Here is an 18,207-nt window from a genome sequence, read left to right as displayed (position 1 = left end):
AGATCATCTAGTCCAACTCCCCTGCTGAAGCAGGATTGCCTAGAGCTAGAGCATGTTACTCAGGACTGCATCCAGGCGGGTCTTGAAAATCTCCAAGAAAAATCTCCAAGGAAGCTGTAGATGTTTCAGCATCTCTGATAGATGTAGATGTTTTCAGCATCTCTGATAGTTGGGGGTTTTGGGGCCACTCCTGTGGAGTTCACTGTCCAGTGGCCGTTTTATCCGTCAAAGGGGAAAATAACAGCCATTATGGAGTAAAGTTTCTCCTCTTCCCTCCCTCCCCTGATGCCGGGGGCCGTTCCGAGGGGGAAGGGATGCTCTTCCCCACCAGCCACCCCCATCACCCCCTTTGGTGTTTCCCGGCTCCTTCCCCCGGGAGGGAAGCACCGCGCCGGTCCCCGCGGAAACGACCTCCGCGGCCCGTTATCCGGCTGCCATCCCCTCCCCAGCTCCGGAGTAAAAGGGATTTGGGACTCTTTATAGGGAAAAGGCAGGGGGGAGGGCGCGTTTCCCAGCCAAGGGGGGATGTGATGGGCGGCTGCGGGGGTGCGGGGCCGGCGCCGGCACAATGAGATGCGGTTGCGGCGGGATCGGCTCCCGGCGTTACATAATTCCTCCCAAATCTTCTCTCCCGTTTGTTCTGTCCGTCCCTCCTCGGCAAATCGGTAAGGGCACCCCTTCTGCGGTGGGTGCGGGCAATAGGGCAGCGCCTTGGGGGGTGTGTGTGTGTGTTTGGGCAGGAGAGCTGTTGGCCGGGGGGTGCCCGAGCATCCCATTGTTGTGGGGGCAGGTAGGGATGGCTCCGAGCGTGTCTGGGCTGGAAAATCATCACCACTCCGAAACAGGAGGTTGGCTGTGAGGTGGTGGAAGGTTCAGCCTCAAATGATCGGCTGCACCGACTCCAAATCAAATCCTTTGAATCTGCCTGAAGTGTCTTCTCTAAGGAAATGTAAGGTTCAATGTCTGGGCTTTTCCCCCTTTATCCCCCCACTGGCTTTCCTCTTGGCAGGCAGAACTCCAAGGGGAAGGAATAAAAGGGGGAAAATGATTTTAAAAGAGCATCTTTGCATCGTTAGGTAAATATTAAGGAGGGCGGGAGCATCAAGAATGCAAAATGTATCATAATTATTTATGTTCCTATCTGCCTGCTATTTTTGATTTATGAAGAGGGATGGTTCACGCTGAAAAAAATGAGAACCTAGTATCTCTGGCCTGAATTTTCTCTCTGAAAATATCCTGGTGGCTCTCATTGAAGTCAGGGGGCTTACAGCTGCTTACATCAGCAGCTCCAATCAGCTGCTTTTCAACTGTAGCAAAACTCCTGCAGTGCAAATATGGCCCAGAGGGAATGACATGGGTGAATCAGAAAGCAGGACTTGGCTCGGAGGCTGCAGGGAAGTGTTTGTTACAGTATTTTGCGCCCCGAGGCCCCAGGGACTGCTCTGAGCAATGTTACTGGATGCTCCAGGCTTGTTTATGACAATGGGAGGAGAACTGGGCCTGCTGGGAATGGGTCTCCAGCGTGAGCTCCAGCTCTCAGGCCTCCACATCCACCCAGAGGTATTGATCCCTGTGCTTCCCATCCCGGTGTTTACTCTGCTGTGTCCAAACACATCTCCCTCGTGTGTCCAGCGATCCCAGAGTGTGTCCCTGCAGGTGTGGCTCTGACTCATGGAGTCCCTTTGGGCCATGCTCATTTTATTTCAACGTGGACATGATTTGATCTCCAGAATAGGTGCCCTTGGGAGACAGAGGTGCTGTTCTTGCCATTTGCAGTGGCGCTTTTAACAGCAGCCAAGACGTACCTCAACACAGGTCAGAGAATCATGGAATTACTGAGGTTGGAAAAGATCTTTACTATCATTGAGTCCAAGTGTAAACCTAACGCTGCCAAGTCCACCACTAAACCATGGAAGATGGAGCCCATGGGAGAGGTGAGGGCCCTGAGCATGGCACTTGCTCAGCTGTGTGCCTGTGGCTGCTGCTCTCGTGCATGGTCTTGGTTTGGGGTGGCCCCGTCCCACCAGACACCGCTCCGTGCTGCGAAGGAGTCATGGCGGCTGCGCTGATTTACAAATCGAGGGACTCCTTGGCCACCACAGCCCAGTGCAGCACTCTTGTACATTGCAAATGAATTCCTGGCATTGTTACAAGGGTTTTGACTGGTTGAGAACAGGTCTGTAACGTTCATCTCAATGAAATAATGGTGGAAGTCAAAGAAAGGCAAAGCTAATTATTTCCTAATGCACAGACTCGGGTGGTCTGATGGATGCACGGAGTGGTATGGGAAAATAAAACAAACCCAACAACAAATCCCCCCCAGGGGTTTATGCATTGGGCTGGTTTGGGTGAAGCAGCACAAGGTTACAGTTCACCCCTTGCTCCTCTCCCCTTCAGTAAGAGAAGGAAATCCCAAAAACTCTTCTCCTCTTCTTTTCCCCCCTCATTTCATGTGACCATAACCCTGAGCCTCTCGCCCGCCCCATCATCCTGTTTTAAGGTGAGGAAGAGGAGGGTTTGTTTTCCTCAATCCTGGCAGTGGCTGGAGGCACCGGTGGGAGTCTGTGCCCCTGTGTGGAGGAACAAGAAGAGAAGTCCCTTCTCCCCACACATCTCCAAATATTTCTCAGTGCCTGTTTGCAAAGGAAGCAGGGGGTTCATCTGGTGTTGCAAGAGGCTTCTCCAGTCCCACTTCCAAGCCTGGCTCTCGTGCTGTGACACAGGAGTCCTTGCTGATGCCCTGAAATTCAGGTCTCTGGATAAGAAACATTTCCTGCTGTGCTTTGTGGATGAAACAGAGCAGATGCCCAAGGCTGCTCAGCCCAGCCCGTGGAGCACTGGCTGCTGCACAAGAGGCAAAGCCAGTGCTATGGGATGAGGTATATTTAGTTGCTTTTATTCTCCCTCCCTCTATTAGTGCTCCATTTGAAGAGCTGCTAGATACCATCAAAAAGAAAGAGTAAATGTACTTGGATTTCCCTGCTTGCTTGCAGGGAAAGACAGCTCAGAGCAATTTTTTCTCCGCTGCTCTGGACTAATCTAGACATTTATTTTTGATTCTTGTCTCCACGCTACTATGGATATTACAAATATAATCAAGTAATGAAAAGAGGAGAAAAGCTTTGAAGACAGATGGTAAACTGAATTAACTGAATACCTAGCGAAATAGGAAAGCTGACTTGGGAGCAAGCCAGGAACAAAGAAATGCAACATTACATCAGTAAGAGCATAATTGCCCTTGTTCTGACGTCACCGAACGCTGCAGAGCACCACGGGCTTTAAACCTTTCCTCGTTATTACATTTCTGAGAGCTCTTGGAGAGAAATAACAACATCTTCTTTCTTTATCGCTGCAGAGTTGCCACCAGCACCTGAGTAACTTGTAGGTGACTGGAGATGAGCCTGGGGGAGGCTGAAGGAGCGATGGTGGGTGACGTGACACAGGCATTTACCTCTCGATAGATGCACAGGCATCAAGGGCAGCTCCTTCCCCATGGCTTTTTCTCTTGGCTTTGCCAGATTCGTTCTTCGCACAGAGCCAAACAAAATCATCGACTTAATCACCCTCTTTCTGATCAGAAAGGAACAGGAAAAAAAGAACATCTATTAATACTTTTGTTTTATTTTATTTTTAAGTGCTCTGCATGCGTTCTTTGGTGGTGGATCAATACAAGTAATGAGTTTTTTCCATCGCTGCTATTTCTGTCTCTTGTGCTACGGTGCGAAGCCAGAGCCCTGCAGGTCCTTGGCACTGAGGTCCCATCTGTCCTCTCTACTGTCCCTGCAGGACTGCGGGTGCCAGGAGCATGGGGGGGCCACCCACAGGGCTCCCTTCCTCCAGCTTTCCAGCCTTTTCCCCTCTGGAGGGGGGTAGTGGTGTCCAAACTGTCCTCCTCTCCCTCTGAACAGGAGGGCTTATGGAGCTCGTGAACCCAGAGAACCCTGGAAACCAGTCAAACGCAGTGGGGTAAGGTACTGCAGAGCATGGGGTTTTAAAATAGGGATAAACGTGCTCGAAATATATCCGTAAAATCCATGAAGCCCCAGTGGGAGCCCTCACGCTCCTCTCTGTGCTTTCCTGGAGTTTGCTGAGAGCCACACCTGGTTCTCACTGCACTGGTGAGGCCACAACTGTAGTACTGCGTCCAGTTCTGGGCTCCCCAGTTCAAGAGGGACAGGGAACTACTAGAAAGAGTCCAGCGAAGGGCAACAAAGATGATTCAAGGATTGGAGCATCTCCCTGATGAGGAGAGACTGAGAGAGCTGGGACTCTTTAGTCTGGAGAAGAGAAGGCTGAGGGGAGACCTTATCAATGCCTACAAGTATCTCAAGGGAGGGTTGAAGGAGGAGGGAGCCAGACTCTTTTCAGTGGTTCCCAGTGAGAGGACGAGGGGCAACGGGCACAAGTTGGAACAGAAGAGGTTCCACTCAAATATGAGGAGAAACTTCTTCACGGTGAGGGTGACAGAGCCCTGGAACAGGCTGCCCAGGGAGGGTGTGGAGTCCCCTTCCTTGGAGATTTTCAAGACCCGCCTGGATGCTCCTGAGTAACATGCTCTGACAAGCTCTAGGCAATCCTGCTTCAGCAGGGGAGTTGGACTAGATGATCTCTATGGTCCCTTCCAACTCTAAAAAAATTCAGTGAAATTCAGTGAAATTCTCCAGAGGCTCCTCTTCCCAGACGTGCTGATTCAGAGCCTTTGCAAAGCCTTTTGTCAGCGACTCCGAGGAACTCGGCGTCGGTACCGTGCGGCGTGAGGCGGGTAGATGTTTTGCTGGGCTGGGATTGATGGCCAGAGCCTGCTGTCAGCGCTGGTGGATGACACATCATCTGCTGTGGGGGATCCTCCTTCCACCATAAACATTGTCACGGAGCCATCAAGGTGACCTGCGGCCGGAGGGGAGCAGTGAGGCTGAGGGAGGGAATGGACCGGAGGAGGAAGGCTTTGCCTGATTTTGTGTCTTCCTTATGCTCTGTGTATAGATAAAATTATAAATATTTTACCGCTCTGCTGGAGGCTGCGCTATGGAAAACTTGGTGGCTGGAGGTGGGAAAGGTAAGACACGGGGATGAGGGGAGATTTTTAGCCAGGAAGAGTTTCAAAACCAAAGGGGTAGTTCAGCAGATGGTTTGGAAAAGTGTAGCTGAAAAAACAGCCCCTGCTCAGCATGGGCCAAGTTCAGGGCAGGGTTTGGTGAGACCCTGCAGTGATTCTCCCACAAAACCCAACTACTGCTCTTGCTGGCCCAGAAGCTCCCCTGTGGAGAGAAGAGAAGCTCTCCCACAAAACCCAACTACTGCTCTTGCCGGCCCAGAAGCTCCCCTGTGAACCACACCACTTCTCTTTTCTTTTCTTTCTGGGCTTTTCTGTCCTCCCTGCTCTGTGGTACACCACCCTCCAAAAGGTGGAAAGAAAATAAATCCAACCACCTTCTCCAAGTCATTTTCTTTTGCGCCACAGGAAGAAAGTGTTGCTTGTCAAGAAGAAAAAAAAAAAAGTAGTATCGTTCAGTGGAAATCACCCTCTCATTAGGAAACCCCCAATTAAGGGAGGAAAAGTCTGTATATTTAGACCTGTGTGCTATGGTGTCGCAAGACTGCAGCTCACATTTCCATTCGCTCATCGATGTGGCTGCTGTGGTGGAGATACAATCTCAGCAACACCACATGTAACCTACAGTGAGCAGTTTCCACTTGATTGCTGCTGAGGGGTTTGGTGATGGTAGGAAGGAGGAGAGCATCAGTCCCAAGCCTGGGCATGGACATCTGGATGATCAGTCTGGACATCCAGGGTTGTACTTTGACCTCAGATGAAGGATGGTTGCCTTCAAGGCTGTCGGCCTGATGGCAGTCACCACAAAGTTCTGAGTTTCATCTTCAGGTCCAGAATCTCAAGTGCTGAGGTGGCAGGGAGGAGGTGTGGGGTGCCACCTTGGCTGGTCCTTCTGCAGAAGTGTCACCCTCCCTGCTGTGAACACATTTTCTTTCTGGAAAAGTTGGTTTAGAAACTTTTGCTCCCAAATCTTCCAAGTTTCAGCTCAGATTTGCTTGTGACTAATCTAGATCCCGCTCGTTTGGATACCACAATGGTGTCTCAGCCAAGCCATTTGTTTTCCTCTGGTGTTTCCTCCCCAGTCCACAGCCCAGCCTCCTCTCTGAGACAGTTGTCCACGTGGCAGCTCTCTGCCTCCATCCTGCCTGCTCCCAGACTGTGTGCCTTCCTCAGCCTGGCAGCTTTTGCCTTTGGAAAGGATGGGTTCTCCTGGTGTGGAGAGCACAGGCAGTGCATGGCTGGGTGCAGAGGGCACCATGGCTCCCTTGGGCCACCACTTGACCCATCGTTGAATGGAAAGCTGCACAGCCTTCCTTTTCCCTGGGCTAGGCAAGACAAGCCACTGAGTGTGCTCATGGCCAAGAAGAGAACGGGCTAAAATGACCTTTCCTTCTCCCACCAGCCATTGAGAAATTGAGGCTGAGTTGCCCCCGTGCACAAGCTGGAGCAGCCCCTGGGCTGTGCTGACCCCCCATGGGCTGGTGGTGGTGCCTGGGGAGAGACAGAGGCTCAGGACCAGCCTCCTCTGGGAAGGATGTGGAAGTGTCTCTGCATGGAGACAGAGCCACATCCACTCCACCTTCCAGAGCAGCGAGCTACTCCTGTCCAGGGCTACCAAATCCCTAAAATCAGCTCAACGAGCAATTGCTGTGATGGAGAGGGGGGCGAGGCCAATGACTGGGGACGTGTCTTGTAGTCCTAAAAACCTCTCTGGTTTGGCAAATTAAAAAAATTAGCAAATTGCCACTATGGTCTGAGAATATAGTGGAGAAGCAGCTCCTGTGCAGGCTGCTTGGGCTGGGGTGTCCACAGTCACTGCTAGATGGCACCAGTCGAGAGCTGGAGCTGGGGAAAGCACCGAGGTGTTTGCTGAGCTGGGATTAACTTTATTTCTTTTCCTCCAAGGGCGAGCGTGAGTGGGTCAGCACAGGAGCCAGCACTGAAATTGCGAAGCTGTTTTAATTTACAGGCTTTGGGCTTTGAAAAAGTGACTAGGAAGAGAATAAATCATTCTGCTGTTGATTTAAATGAGTTGGAAGTGATCTAAGCCAAACTTGCAATGAAATTACGAAAGATGTGAACGGTGCAGATTTAAATATCTTTTCTGCAGAGACCAATATTTAGGTAGAAAAAGTGAAAAGAGCATTATTTAGAGTTTGTTTCAAAATTCTTTCCAATGGTGGAGAAAAAAGGCAAATATATCATGGAATATTTAGTTGGAAGGGTCCTTAAAGGTCATTGGTTTCCAAGTCCTTGCCCTGGGCAGGGACACCTCCCACCAGCCCAGGTTGCTCCAAGCCCCCTCCAACCTGCCCTTGAACCCCTCCAGGGATGGGGCAGCCACAGCTTCTCTGGCCAACCTGGGCCAGGCTCTCACCACCCTCACACCAAACAAGTTCTTTCCTATATATAGAATATAATAATAATAAAATAAATAATAAAATATATTAAAAAAAACCCATAAAATATTTAGAATCCCTCTTGAAATGTTGGAAGTATTTTTCTTTGTATCTCTGACACAGCTCGGTTTGGGGCAGCACCATTCTCTGTAACTCTAGATGACCTCATTCACTATTATTTTTTCTTCCAAAAAAAAAAGAAAAAAAAGAAAAAAGGTTCAAATAACTCCTTCGAGCAGCCCAGCTGAGAGGAGCTTGTGGCAACTTGCGAGGGGTCCCCCGAGTGGTACCCGCGCCCTGATGTCTGCAGAGATTGAGTGCCCCCCGGCACAGCACACGCGTGTTTTGGGGCCAGGTTGCTCCAAGCCCCCTCCAACCTGCCCTTGAACCCCTCCAGGGATGGGGCAGCCACAGCTTCTCTGGCCAACCTGGGCCAGGCTCTCACCACCCTCACACCAAACAAGTTCTTTCCTATATATAGAATATAATAATAATAAAATAAATAATAAAATATATTAAAAAAAACCCATAAAATATTTAGAATCCCTCTTGAAATGTTGGAAGTATTTTTCTTTGTATCTCTGACACAGCTCGGTTTGGGGCAGCACCATTCTCTGTAACTCTAGATGACCTCATTCACTATTATTTTTTCTTCCAAAAAAAAAAGAAAAAAAAGAAAAAAGGTTCAAATAACTCCTTCGAGCAGCCCAGCTGAGAGGAGCTTGTGGCAACTTGCGAGGGGTTCCCCGAGTGGTACCCGCACCCTGATGTCTGCAGAGATTGAGTGCCCCCCGGCACAGCACACGCGTGTTTTGGGGACACCGGGGGAGCGATGCCCAGTGACCTTCTTCCTCGGCCCCTGCGCGATGCCCCAGCCCGGGTTTTATTCTGCCTGAAAAAAGGTTTTTTTTTATGCCGGCCGAGGGCAGCCGCCTCTCCCCGGGCAGGCAAATCCCCGGCGCTGAGAGGCTGCCGAGGGTGGTGTGATGCTCTGACCTGCCAACAGCAATTCAGGGCTGTGCTTCCTTTCGGGAAAAAAAAAAAAAAAAAAAAAAAAGAAAGGCATTTGCATATCCTCTGTTCGCTTTATTTGGTTAAACACATTTGAAAAGGCAAAAGCTCTGGGTCATTGAGACTGAAGAATGGGCTGTCTGAGGGCCTCCCCCCGCCTTAACTCTTTGAAACCTTCCTCCAGCGTCTTGGAGAGACTCGTCTTAAAATATCCAGAAAAAGGGAATCTAAAGGCTGCTTTTCCAGGGGGCTGGAGCTGGGGACAAGCTTGACAGCAGGGAGGCAACTCAAAGGTGCTATGCATCTCCGAACTGAAAATTCACTTCTGTGCAGCTGTAGAGAGATTTGGGAAGAGTTTATAAAATTTAGCGTGGACAGAAATGTCTTCATGGGGACTTGAAAATACCTGTGAAAATAGGAGAGCAAAGGCAAGTTACAGCAATGTCAGGCACAGAAATGCACTGCAGGGTGCGAAATCAGAACGTGGGACTGACTAGAAACAAAAAATATAAATAGCCTATTGGCTGCTTCAGTTAACAAAATAAAAATAAATAATAAAAAACCCCAAACAAACCAAAACAAACAAACGAAAACCAAAGCAACAGCAAAGATCCTGAAACATAAACCAAGTGTTTAAAAACATTCAAACAATGTCACCATTTGTTATTTCTGTTGGAAGAAAAGCAAGTTTCAGCGAAGTATTTCGCTTTGAATAATTAAGGACAGCTCAAATCACAGCCCAACCACAGATTTCTCCAAGTTTTCCATGCGATGATGCCAATCCCTCCTTTTCCCTCATTCCCCCCTCGCTGCCAGGGGTACCGGAGCTGGGTGTGGGCTGTGGTTGGGGTCTCGGGGTGGTGGGTGCCAGGATGCTGAAGGCAGCCCCTTGGACCAGGGCAGGATGTGGCCCCCACACCTCACCCCGTCCTGCACCCACCGCGCTCAGAGGCAAAAGGGAGCCTCTGCTTCTGGGTGCCTGTAACCTGTTCTGAGGATGACAGCTGGGAAGAGATGCATAAGCAATAAAATCATCCTCGTGGGGTTATTTTTGTTCCCCTGCCATCCATTGGCATCCCTGCGGTGCAAGGAAATGGAGAGCCAGAGGGACAGGAGGCAGAAACACACTTGCCTGGTAGCTCATATTAGTGTTCCTAATTATTGAATTAATCCTCTACTTGTACAATGTGCTTCCTTCCTGCTGCTCATTGTAAGTGGTCAAAAACATACACCACATAATCAACACAAGTGTAACGCCAGACAAAAAAAAACAGAGAAAGAAAAAAGAGACTGCCAAAAAGAAACACAAAGGAGTAAAGTTCCCCCACTAGTGGCTGTCTTCTCTTTCTAATCAAGGTAGGATTTTCCATGGATGAGCCTTAAGGAAGGTGTTGGCAGATTCCTGTTCTGTAACTGAAGCTATTGCCCTGGGTTATGGGAATGTCTTGAAAGAGGAAGCAGCAGTTTTTATTGAGTTATTCTCAGAATTTTGAAGTGCTGTGTGGGTCCTTGGGCCGTGGAGCAATGAAAGCCCAGGGAGATCATGGGACAGCCCTGAGCCCAGCGTGGTTTTCTGGTGGCACAGCCTCCGTTAGCAGCTCTGACGGCTCTGCAGCCTCCTGGCTATAAGCATCACTCTGTTTAAAATTCAGCTTTAATCTGTGTTTCTCGATAATTTTGATAAAGCGTAGAGAAATTCAATAGGTTACTCTCTTCTTTCATGCCGTGTTTGGCTGTGAGCATTAAAAGCACCGTGACTTACTGATACAACTTTTTTCTTTTCCTGGACAGGTGGGGTCTCAGCCAAATCCCATAAAACTCCTTTTGAAGCCTTTCTATTGATTTTACTGGTAGCTGGATCTCACTGGGCTTTAGACTGAGCACTAATCAGCACAAAAAGGTGAACTCTTATTTCCTTTGTACTTGTAGAGCATAAACATCCCGCTACTTAACTCATTAAGGTGAGGGTGAGTTCTGGGCAGAAGCAGAAGTCACCCCAGTCCTGGTTTGAAGCATGAAGGGTTTTGTGGCTCCTCTTGCCTTGGCCAAGTCCTCAGCCCCACCAGCCCCCAGCCTGGGGTTCTCACAGCTGATAACACCTGCAGGAGGATCTTAACATGTGCTTGAACTGTCCTCTTGAGTTCCAGTGCCAAAGGCTCTTAGGGCAAACCCCTGTTTATGGCGAGCTGCGTGCTTTCCCTCAGCTCCGTGTCCAAAAAAGGGAGGCTGCCTTCTCATAAGAAGCTCTCCTGATTACTCTGCTCTGCAAATCACCCAGCAGAAAATGTTGGGGAAGCTTTTATTCTGCGTATGACTTAGAGTGTGCTTATGTCCATCTTCCCTCAAGGTAGGAAGCCTAAATCCAGTTTTCTCCCTTTGTTCTGTCTCCTGTTTCTCCTACGGTTTTTCCAGCAAGTGACTCCTTATAATGTACATATGTGTGATGAGAGCAAGACAAGAGAAAGGGAATAACTGCTCAGGGTATTTACCAGGGAGGTGGAAAGGTCTGAAGCTGTCCTGAAACGTGTTTCTGAAGCCCCCCTCCTATGCAGAGGGTGTATTGCCCTCTGTGAACTCCGGGGAGGTAGGCAAGAACATCCCTCACCAACAGGAGCTTGAAAGAAGAGCTCTTGCAAATAAATGCAGCACAGTAACTTGTTTTTAATCTAATATTTATTTAAAATCAGCATTCCCACATCCCCTTTGGAGCACCCCATCACGAACACAGCTGTGGTGTATCAGTGGGGTGCAGGCACCCAAGCACCCAGCCAGCCTGGGGCTCATCACACACCTCAGATATTTTCCTGATTGCAAAGTTTCTGTCGGGCTGGGGCTCCTGAGGAATCAACAACCAGAATCCTGGTGAATATTGCTGAGGTCCCACGGAGCCAGCACTGAGATGCTGATTTACATCTGCAGACCATTTAGGCCACAGAAATGGTGCCCAACCCAGGGAAATTTGTGAATTAAGCCTGAATACTCACATCTGAGCCAAAAGAGTGACGCTTGACAAGCTTGCCCGGAATCTCATTAAATATCTCTCCCTCTTCATTCATGAGTGTTAAATGTTCTTTGAATATTCTCTATAGAGGCAGTATAAGGTGTCAGGGAACGTGGGGACTCCAAATGCATAATATTACAAGTACAATTTAGGGCAGGTCAGACAGAAATTTTATTCACTATGATAACAGCGGGAGAAGGGTTGGATGAGACACAATCTATTGTTTGAGGAAAAAAAAAGAAAGGAGGAGGTGAGAAAAACAATAACTTCAATGTTAACAAAGCCAAATATCCCTCCCCGGGAGGGATGGACTCCTCAAGCGCCTCACTGGCTGCCACAATTCTAGGAAGGAATGACATAAATAACAGTAAATAAGGTGGAAACGTGGAGAGAGGCTCCTGGAGGGGCCCCGGGGGTGGCCCACCCGGTGGGTGTTATCTTTGCTCAGACGGGGGCAGTTGGAAGTAATCAGAGACTGCTGGCTTTCAGCTGAAAGGAATGTTCTTTTAGTCGGGATAAACGTCTTAGCCAGACCTCTCAGATCTTAAATATTCATAGTTTTACCCCCACAAAGGAACTGCAAAGTTTTTGTTTTGTTATTCTCAGTGTGAAGTAAATGTAAATTAACAAAACCTGGTTTGGGCTCAAATGCCAGGTGGTTTTTTGTTTGGTTTGTGTTTTTTTTTATATATATATGTAACAATGTAAGGATGATATTGGCAATAGTTATTCTCTTCCTATTTTATTGACTCAGAAGACTTACATTTATTCTGCTCAAGCGATGAAGTTTGTAATTTAGCAGATTAGGACTGGCAGCACAGGCTTTCTCAGTGTCAGAACCTTCATTCTATGACTTTTCCCAAAGGGGAAAAAATAAAAAAAAATAATAAATGATGCTGTCTTTCATTTTAAACTGAGCGTTTGCAGGAAGGCTTTGCAGTTCTACACCCAAAAGCCTTGCCTGGAGCCTGTGAGGAGCCGGGAAGCTTCCAGGGTGACAAAGAGAGGTGTCAAACCATGGAATATTCGGGAGGGGGAGGATGAGGGGGAGCTTCTCCCGTTTGCCAGAAGCTGGAGGAAGGCTCCCACTGCCGGGATGAGGAGCTTCCAGTGCCTCAAGGGTTACAGGGGGGCAGGGCTGCTGCCGCCCTAATACCGCCTAAGCTGATATTAGCCAAGCTTAACTTCTCTCCCCAGTCCGCAGATGGGCAGGGGGTGGGCTGGCCCGGAGTCAGCATTTCTCCGGCAAATACATGAGCGGCCGCTGCGGCGGCGGGAGCCCCAGCCATGAGCTGATGCCTGCCCGGGGACAGGAGCCTTTTCCTGCAGTCGGTAAGGCCCTGGAGATTTTTTTTTAATTTTTATTTTTTCTTTAAATTTTTAGAATCCGGGTGAGGAGCCCGAGCGGGGCTCCCCCCAGCCCCCGGGCTCTGCGGGGCCGGGCTCAGGGATGCTGAATAGAATACACTCCCAAAAAAAAAAGAAAAAAAGGGGTGTGGGAGACCCCACTCTGTGCCGGGGGGGTGGGGGGACGACCCCACGGGCATCGCTGCTGCGGGGAAGGGGGTGGTCTGGGCTGCGTTTGTGCGTGTTGCGGTGCGGGGGGAGCCCCCCGACAGGACGGGGGTGAAACACCAGCGCCAGAAAGAGTTTGTGGCTTTTGCAGTTTCCTGTTGTTTCAGATGTTTCTAACAGAGCGGGGGGAGGAGGAGGAGGAGGAGGGAGGGAGGGAGAAAGATACAAAGCTCCAGCCCGGCTCTGGCCGGAGATGAGAGCGCTGCGGGCGGCCGGTCCCGCGGGGGCTCCCCCTTCCAGCCCCGGGGCTCAGGGACCCCCCCGCGGGGACTCAGGGGTACCCCGAAGTTCAGGGACACCCCCTTCCCACCCCCCCGGGCAGTTTTGCCTGCATCCCGGCCACGCAGCGGGGACAAGGTCAGGGGGATGCGGAGATGGAGGCTGGTTTCTGGGGCTGCCCCGGGAGGGCTCTGCTGGTTTGGGTTCCGTTCCCCCAAAATTCCTGGCCCCCACCATCAGGGCTTGTTTCCCAGAGCAGGAGCTCTGCAGAGATGGATGAGCTTGTTGAATTGCAGTTGGCATCCTGCAGGTTTCCAGGCTTTTGTTGTGTTATGACCACCTGGACTTCAAGGTCGGCTTTTGAAGTCTTCCAGGTGGGGATGGAGGTTGCTGGTGGTGGGATCTCCAAATTCTGGTGGTATCTCCAAATTCTGGTGACTGACGTGTGCCTTTGCCAAAGTTACACAGTGGTGGCAGGTTACAAGTGTTAAACCCACTATGTGGGCTGGTTCCCAATCAAATGCTGTGGATTCATGCGTTCTTCAAGCTCATAACCATGTGTGTGCTCCATCCATATGAGAAGAGCCTACTGGTGCGTGAGGTGCGACGCTGATGGGGTGTACCCTGGTGTGAGGCACAGAGCATGGAAACCTCTTCTATAGGCATGGAATACCCACTCTGGATATGAAGTGTGGTTTCTTGCGTTGGTGTGTGTCCCATCTTTTGGTGTGATGGGGAGAGGTTGGGTTGGGGACACGAAGAGGATGCTTCCAGGGGTTTCAGGTCCTGGAGGTTCTGCACTTGGTCCCAGTGGTTTAGAGCATGGTGGGACAGTCATGGCTGCTGAAGATGGGATCAGAGGTGGCTTTTGTGCAGTTGTGGGGCCTCCTCAGGAAACCTGCAGCAACCAGACGTGGTTATTTGCTGTTTGCCAGTGCAGTGAGAGCACTCCCTGACACGGGGACTGTTTCTGCAGGAACCACTCTGTTTTTCCTGGCTTCATGTGCAAGAGAGAAACTCCAAGTTATGTTCCTCTAAAAGCACGGTCGTATTCTCGCGCACAGAAAATATGCAGAGATTATTTTGAGAAGCTCTGGCTGCTTGAGGGCATGGTGTTTTGGTGGTGGCCGTAGGCTGCTGGCACAGGGCCCGGGCAGGCGGAGGGCACCGTGGGAGCTGGCAGGTCTGTGCACCACCTTCCTGCCCGCACCTTCCCATCCTGTCCCATCCCATCCCGCTGCCTTCAGTCCACCTGCAGCAGGAGGATGGAGCTGCTTCCCTTCAGGTCTTTTGGCACACGACCTGCCTCTTCCTTAACCCTTATTTTTCTCGCCCCTTATTGCACCCCAAAGTTGCCAGATGATCCTTAAGCAACTTTCAGAGCCGCCTTCTGCTGCTGGTTTGTTTTGGGATCAAGCCTGGCCCCAATCCAGGCTGTTATATGTCCACAGGGTCTGGATAAAACCCTCCTCTCTCCAGGTGTAATTACACCTTTGGGGTCCCCTCATTCCATCTGTGTGGACGGGGACCTTCAGAAAAGCACTACAACTTGCAGGGCACTTAGTTGGTAATTAAGCTGATCTAATTATAGGACAGCTTACTGTGAGGGATACAAGCGTATTTATTAGAGTTAGATCATGACATGACTGTTACTTTTCCTAAGCTCCCATTTTCGGTGTCATTTTTTTAGTGCCAGATTCCAGAGTGACAGTCATAAGGCCACCTTCGTGAGCAGACGTTTGACACACAACTGGCAGAGGGCATTTTGGTCTGCTCGTTGTTCACGTGGCTCTGTTTTTACCGCAGGACAGTAAGTTTTGGAGCTCTTCAAGCTGTAATATTGGCTTAAAGAGAATTGCTCCTTATAATAAAGACAGTACTTAGGGGTTATATGGTATAAACTAGAAGGGCTCAGCCTATGTCCTCTGCAGCAGCAGGTGAAAATCTATGGTGTGATACCCCATGGGCAGCATCCTGCAGATGGCCAGGGGCCTGATTTCCAGGATCTTCATGGCTGGAGGCAATGCCCTGCTGCAAAGAGTGTCTGTGTAACTGTTGGTCTTACTGCAGGATGATTTCCAGGATCTTCATGGCTGGAGGCAAGGCCCTGCTGCAGAGTGTCTGTGTAACTGTTGGTATTACTGCAGGCGAGCAGGTGGCTGGGAAGTGGTGTAGAAAATGTTCCTGTTCTTCTCTGACGTCTGCAGGACAAGCTCTGAGCTCGCCATGGTGTCACCTCGTACGCGTTACGGAAGGTCTTCCTTTATAAGCTTCTTTAGGTTTCTGTGTCACTTTGGGTGATGCCTTCCCAGGGCTGCCAGACTGGCCTCAATATGCCTACGTGGCCGTGCAGGGTGCTCAGAGCTGTACTTGAAACCACTTGAAGTTGGTGTCACCACCAAAAGAAATAGCAGCAACAAACCCCAAAATGTTTGCTGCTGGGTCGGTCCCCCTGTCCTCTTCCCTGGGCCAATGCACAAATATTTAGGTTTCTGTGTCACTTTGGGTGATGCCTTCCCAGGGCTGCCAGACTGGCCTCAATATGCCTACGTGGCCGTGCAGGGTGCTCAGAGCTGTACTTGAAACCACTTGAAGTTGGTGTCACCACCAAAAGAAATAGCAGCAACAAACCCCAAAATGTTTGCTGCTGGGTTGGTCCCCGTGTCCCCTTCCCTGGGCCAATGCACAAATGTTTGTGCTGGTGCCTGGGAAAGGCAGGGTGGGAATGGGAACGATACCAGGGGCTGGAGGTGGGCAGGAGGGCTCCTCGTGCTGGCAGGACTTGCTCCACCATCCTTCCATGGACTGGGATGTACTGGGGCATCCCAGCATGCATGGACTGGGCTGCATCCCGCTGGGAGATGCTTTGCTCACGCTGGCCGTGGCCAGGCTGAGCACAGGGTGGCCCCTGGGACCAGTCTCTGTGACCACGTGCTGCAGCTCCAGCATTCCACCCTGAGCCGTGCTGTCACCAAGGTCTCCACCTGCCCCCTCTGCACCCATGGCTCCATCATGGCACCCGTGCTTATGGTGCCAAATGATCACCCCAGGTGGGGATTTTGTTGGAAAATAGCCATTTTTTCTCTTACTTTCGTGGGACAGTAAGTTTTGTGCCAGCTCAGTTGCCTGCTGTGGCCAACTGCCGTGTGCCCCAGGGTGGGCTTAAGGCAGGAGGAGCTCCATGGTCCCATCCAGCAGGGGTGTGGGTTTGGGTCACCAGTATATGTGGTGGGAGAGGAGCCAGGGCCAGCTCAAGCCTCCTGGTGTCCCTTCAACCCCTCCCTGTCAGCATGAGGTCTCTCACATACTGCCTATGTGGATGCAGCCAAGGGCACGGTGGGAATGGTCATGGAGGACTGGGTTTGGGAACTGGCAGTGGGGGGACCTGCCTGTCCTTGCCTGGCAGTGACCTGCTGTGGGGACAGAGCAGAGCCAGCCACAAGAGCCAGGGCAATGCATGCTCCTGTGCCTGCTTTGTCCCTGCCTGGGCATGCGAGAGTGGAAAATTTCACCCCAAATCTCCTTTTTTCCACCCAGCCCGGGCCTCTTGCAAGCTGAGATGGCCACAGAGGGCTTGGTTCTGGTGTTTTCTTGGAGGGAGACTGAAAATGAGCCCTGCAGGGGCTGTGTGGGAGACGGAGGGAGCTGTGGAGGGGGTTACATCCCACATGGGTGCATTGAAGGGCAGGGTGTTGTCTGCAGGGGAGCAGAAGGTGATGCCCAGGGGCTCTGGGTGGCCTCTGGGTTGGGGCTGGAAGGTGCAGTCCAGGCTGAGGCAGGTGACACCGTCACAAATCACATCCTCTGCTGAGCAGTGAAAAGTGTGCTGTTCATAAAAGAAAGGGAAAAGAGGAATTGGAACAATGAAATGGGAATTAGCAAGGTCTGTAGCCGAACTTCTCCAACCCGCTGGGTGCTGTGGTTGGACACCCCCTGCCTTCCCCCACCACGTCGGGCTGGTGGTCCCCGTGCCCCTGCATTGACCACCCCTGTGAAAAACTGGGGTTACTGGGGTGAAAACCAGTAAATTTTGGACCATGGTATCTACAGGCAGGACTAAGGTTTGTTAAATCCAATCAACATTTGAAGGCAAATATCAAAACTTTGCCTGGCAACAAGCCACCAAGATCTTTGCTGAGCACCTTGGTCTTTCCGCTCCACAGAACGGGCTGTGGTGGGTGCAGTTGCCTTTTCCCTCCCCGTTCAGAGCTGCTTTTTGTATTCTGCCCCAGATAACTATTTTTATGCAATTACTTAAGCTGTTTGTTCGCTGCCTGTCGCACAGCATTCAAAACCATATAGTATATGGGACAATCAGCCATCAATGTCGCTATAAAAAAAAAAAAAGCCACCAAAAAAAGTCAAAAACCCAACAAAGCCCCTTCTTCACAAGAGCTGAGATTTACAAATGATCATGGGCACCTCTGGGAAGTGGGGGATGTCCTGGAAGAAGCTTCCAGAACTGAACCCCAGCCCTGGCAAGAGCAGCAGGATGGTGCAATGCCCCACTTCAAGGATGCCCGTGGGGCACAGCAATTAATGAGCCCCAGTGAACATGCAGAGGAGTCACTGGCACCTGTAAACCTTGCATTGAGGCTGAGGGGCACGTTCTCTCCTGCTTTAGTCACCTCCATGGGCTGCTCCCAGGGGCCAGGGAGGCAGGAAGGATGCGGGCAGGGCAGGATCAGGCTGTGGTTTCCCCAGATGAGAAGCTGCAACCCCCGAGCTGGTTTTGGTACTGCTGTGTGAATGGCCTCGACAGAGCTGCAGGCGAAAGACCAAAGAGCCAGAAAACCTCCCAGCTTTGGGGGTTTGCTTTTTCTTCTGTCTGAGTTATGATTTATCTTGGGGGAACTGCCCCAGCCTGCTTTGGGCAAGGGGATGGTGGCCACGCTGGCACGAGAGAGACAGGGTGAGTGTCACAGCAGGGACAGGAATAGCACAGGTGG

General features: G+C 50.7%; 1 protein-coding gene across 5 annotated transcripts in view; it reads left to right on the top strand.

The window, feature by feature from the left end:
- The window catches only part of LOC106891451 (long-chain-fatty-acid--CoA ligase 6), an 81,063-nt gene that overhangs the window by 3,323 nt on the left and 59,533 nt on the right, over positions 1-18,207 (top strand). For 4 of the 5 annotated variants that reach the window (XM_014947998.1, XM_014947996.1, XM_014947997.1 and 1 more), the window contains exon 1: positions 12,674-12,796. The exons of the other annotated variant lie outside the window; for it this stretch is intronic. In XM_014947998.1, the coding sequence (XP_014803484.1) occupies positions 12,718-12,796 (79 nt within the window). In that variant the 5' untranslated portion in view covers positions 12,674-12,717. Of the gene's footprint in view, positions 1-12,673; positions 12,797-18,207 lie in introns of those variants that run through there. 5 annotated transcript variants of the gene reach the window in all.

Source organism: Calidris pugnax, unplaced genomic scaffold (assembly GCF_001431845.1).
Source record: "Calidris pugnax isolate Ruff unplaced genomic scaffold, ASM143184v1 scaffold27, whole genome shotgun sequence".
NCBI classification, from domain to species: domain Eukaryota; kingdom Metazoa; phylum Chordata; class Aves; order Charadriiformes; family Scolopacidae; genus Calidris; species Calidris pugnax.
Note: the sequence above shows the minus strand (reverse complement) of the source record. Positions and strands in the feature narration are given on the sequence as shown.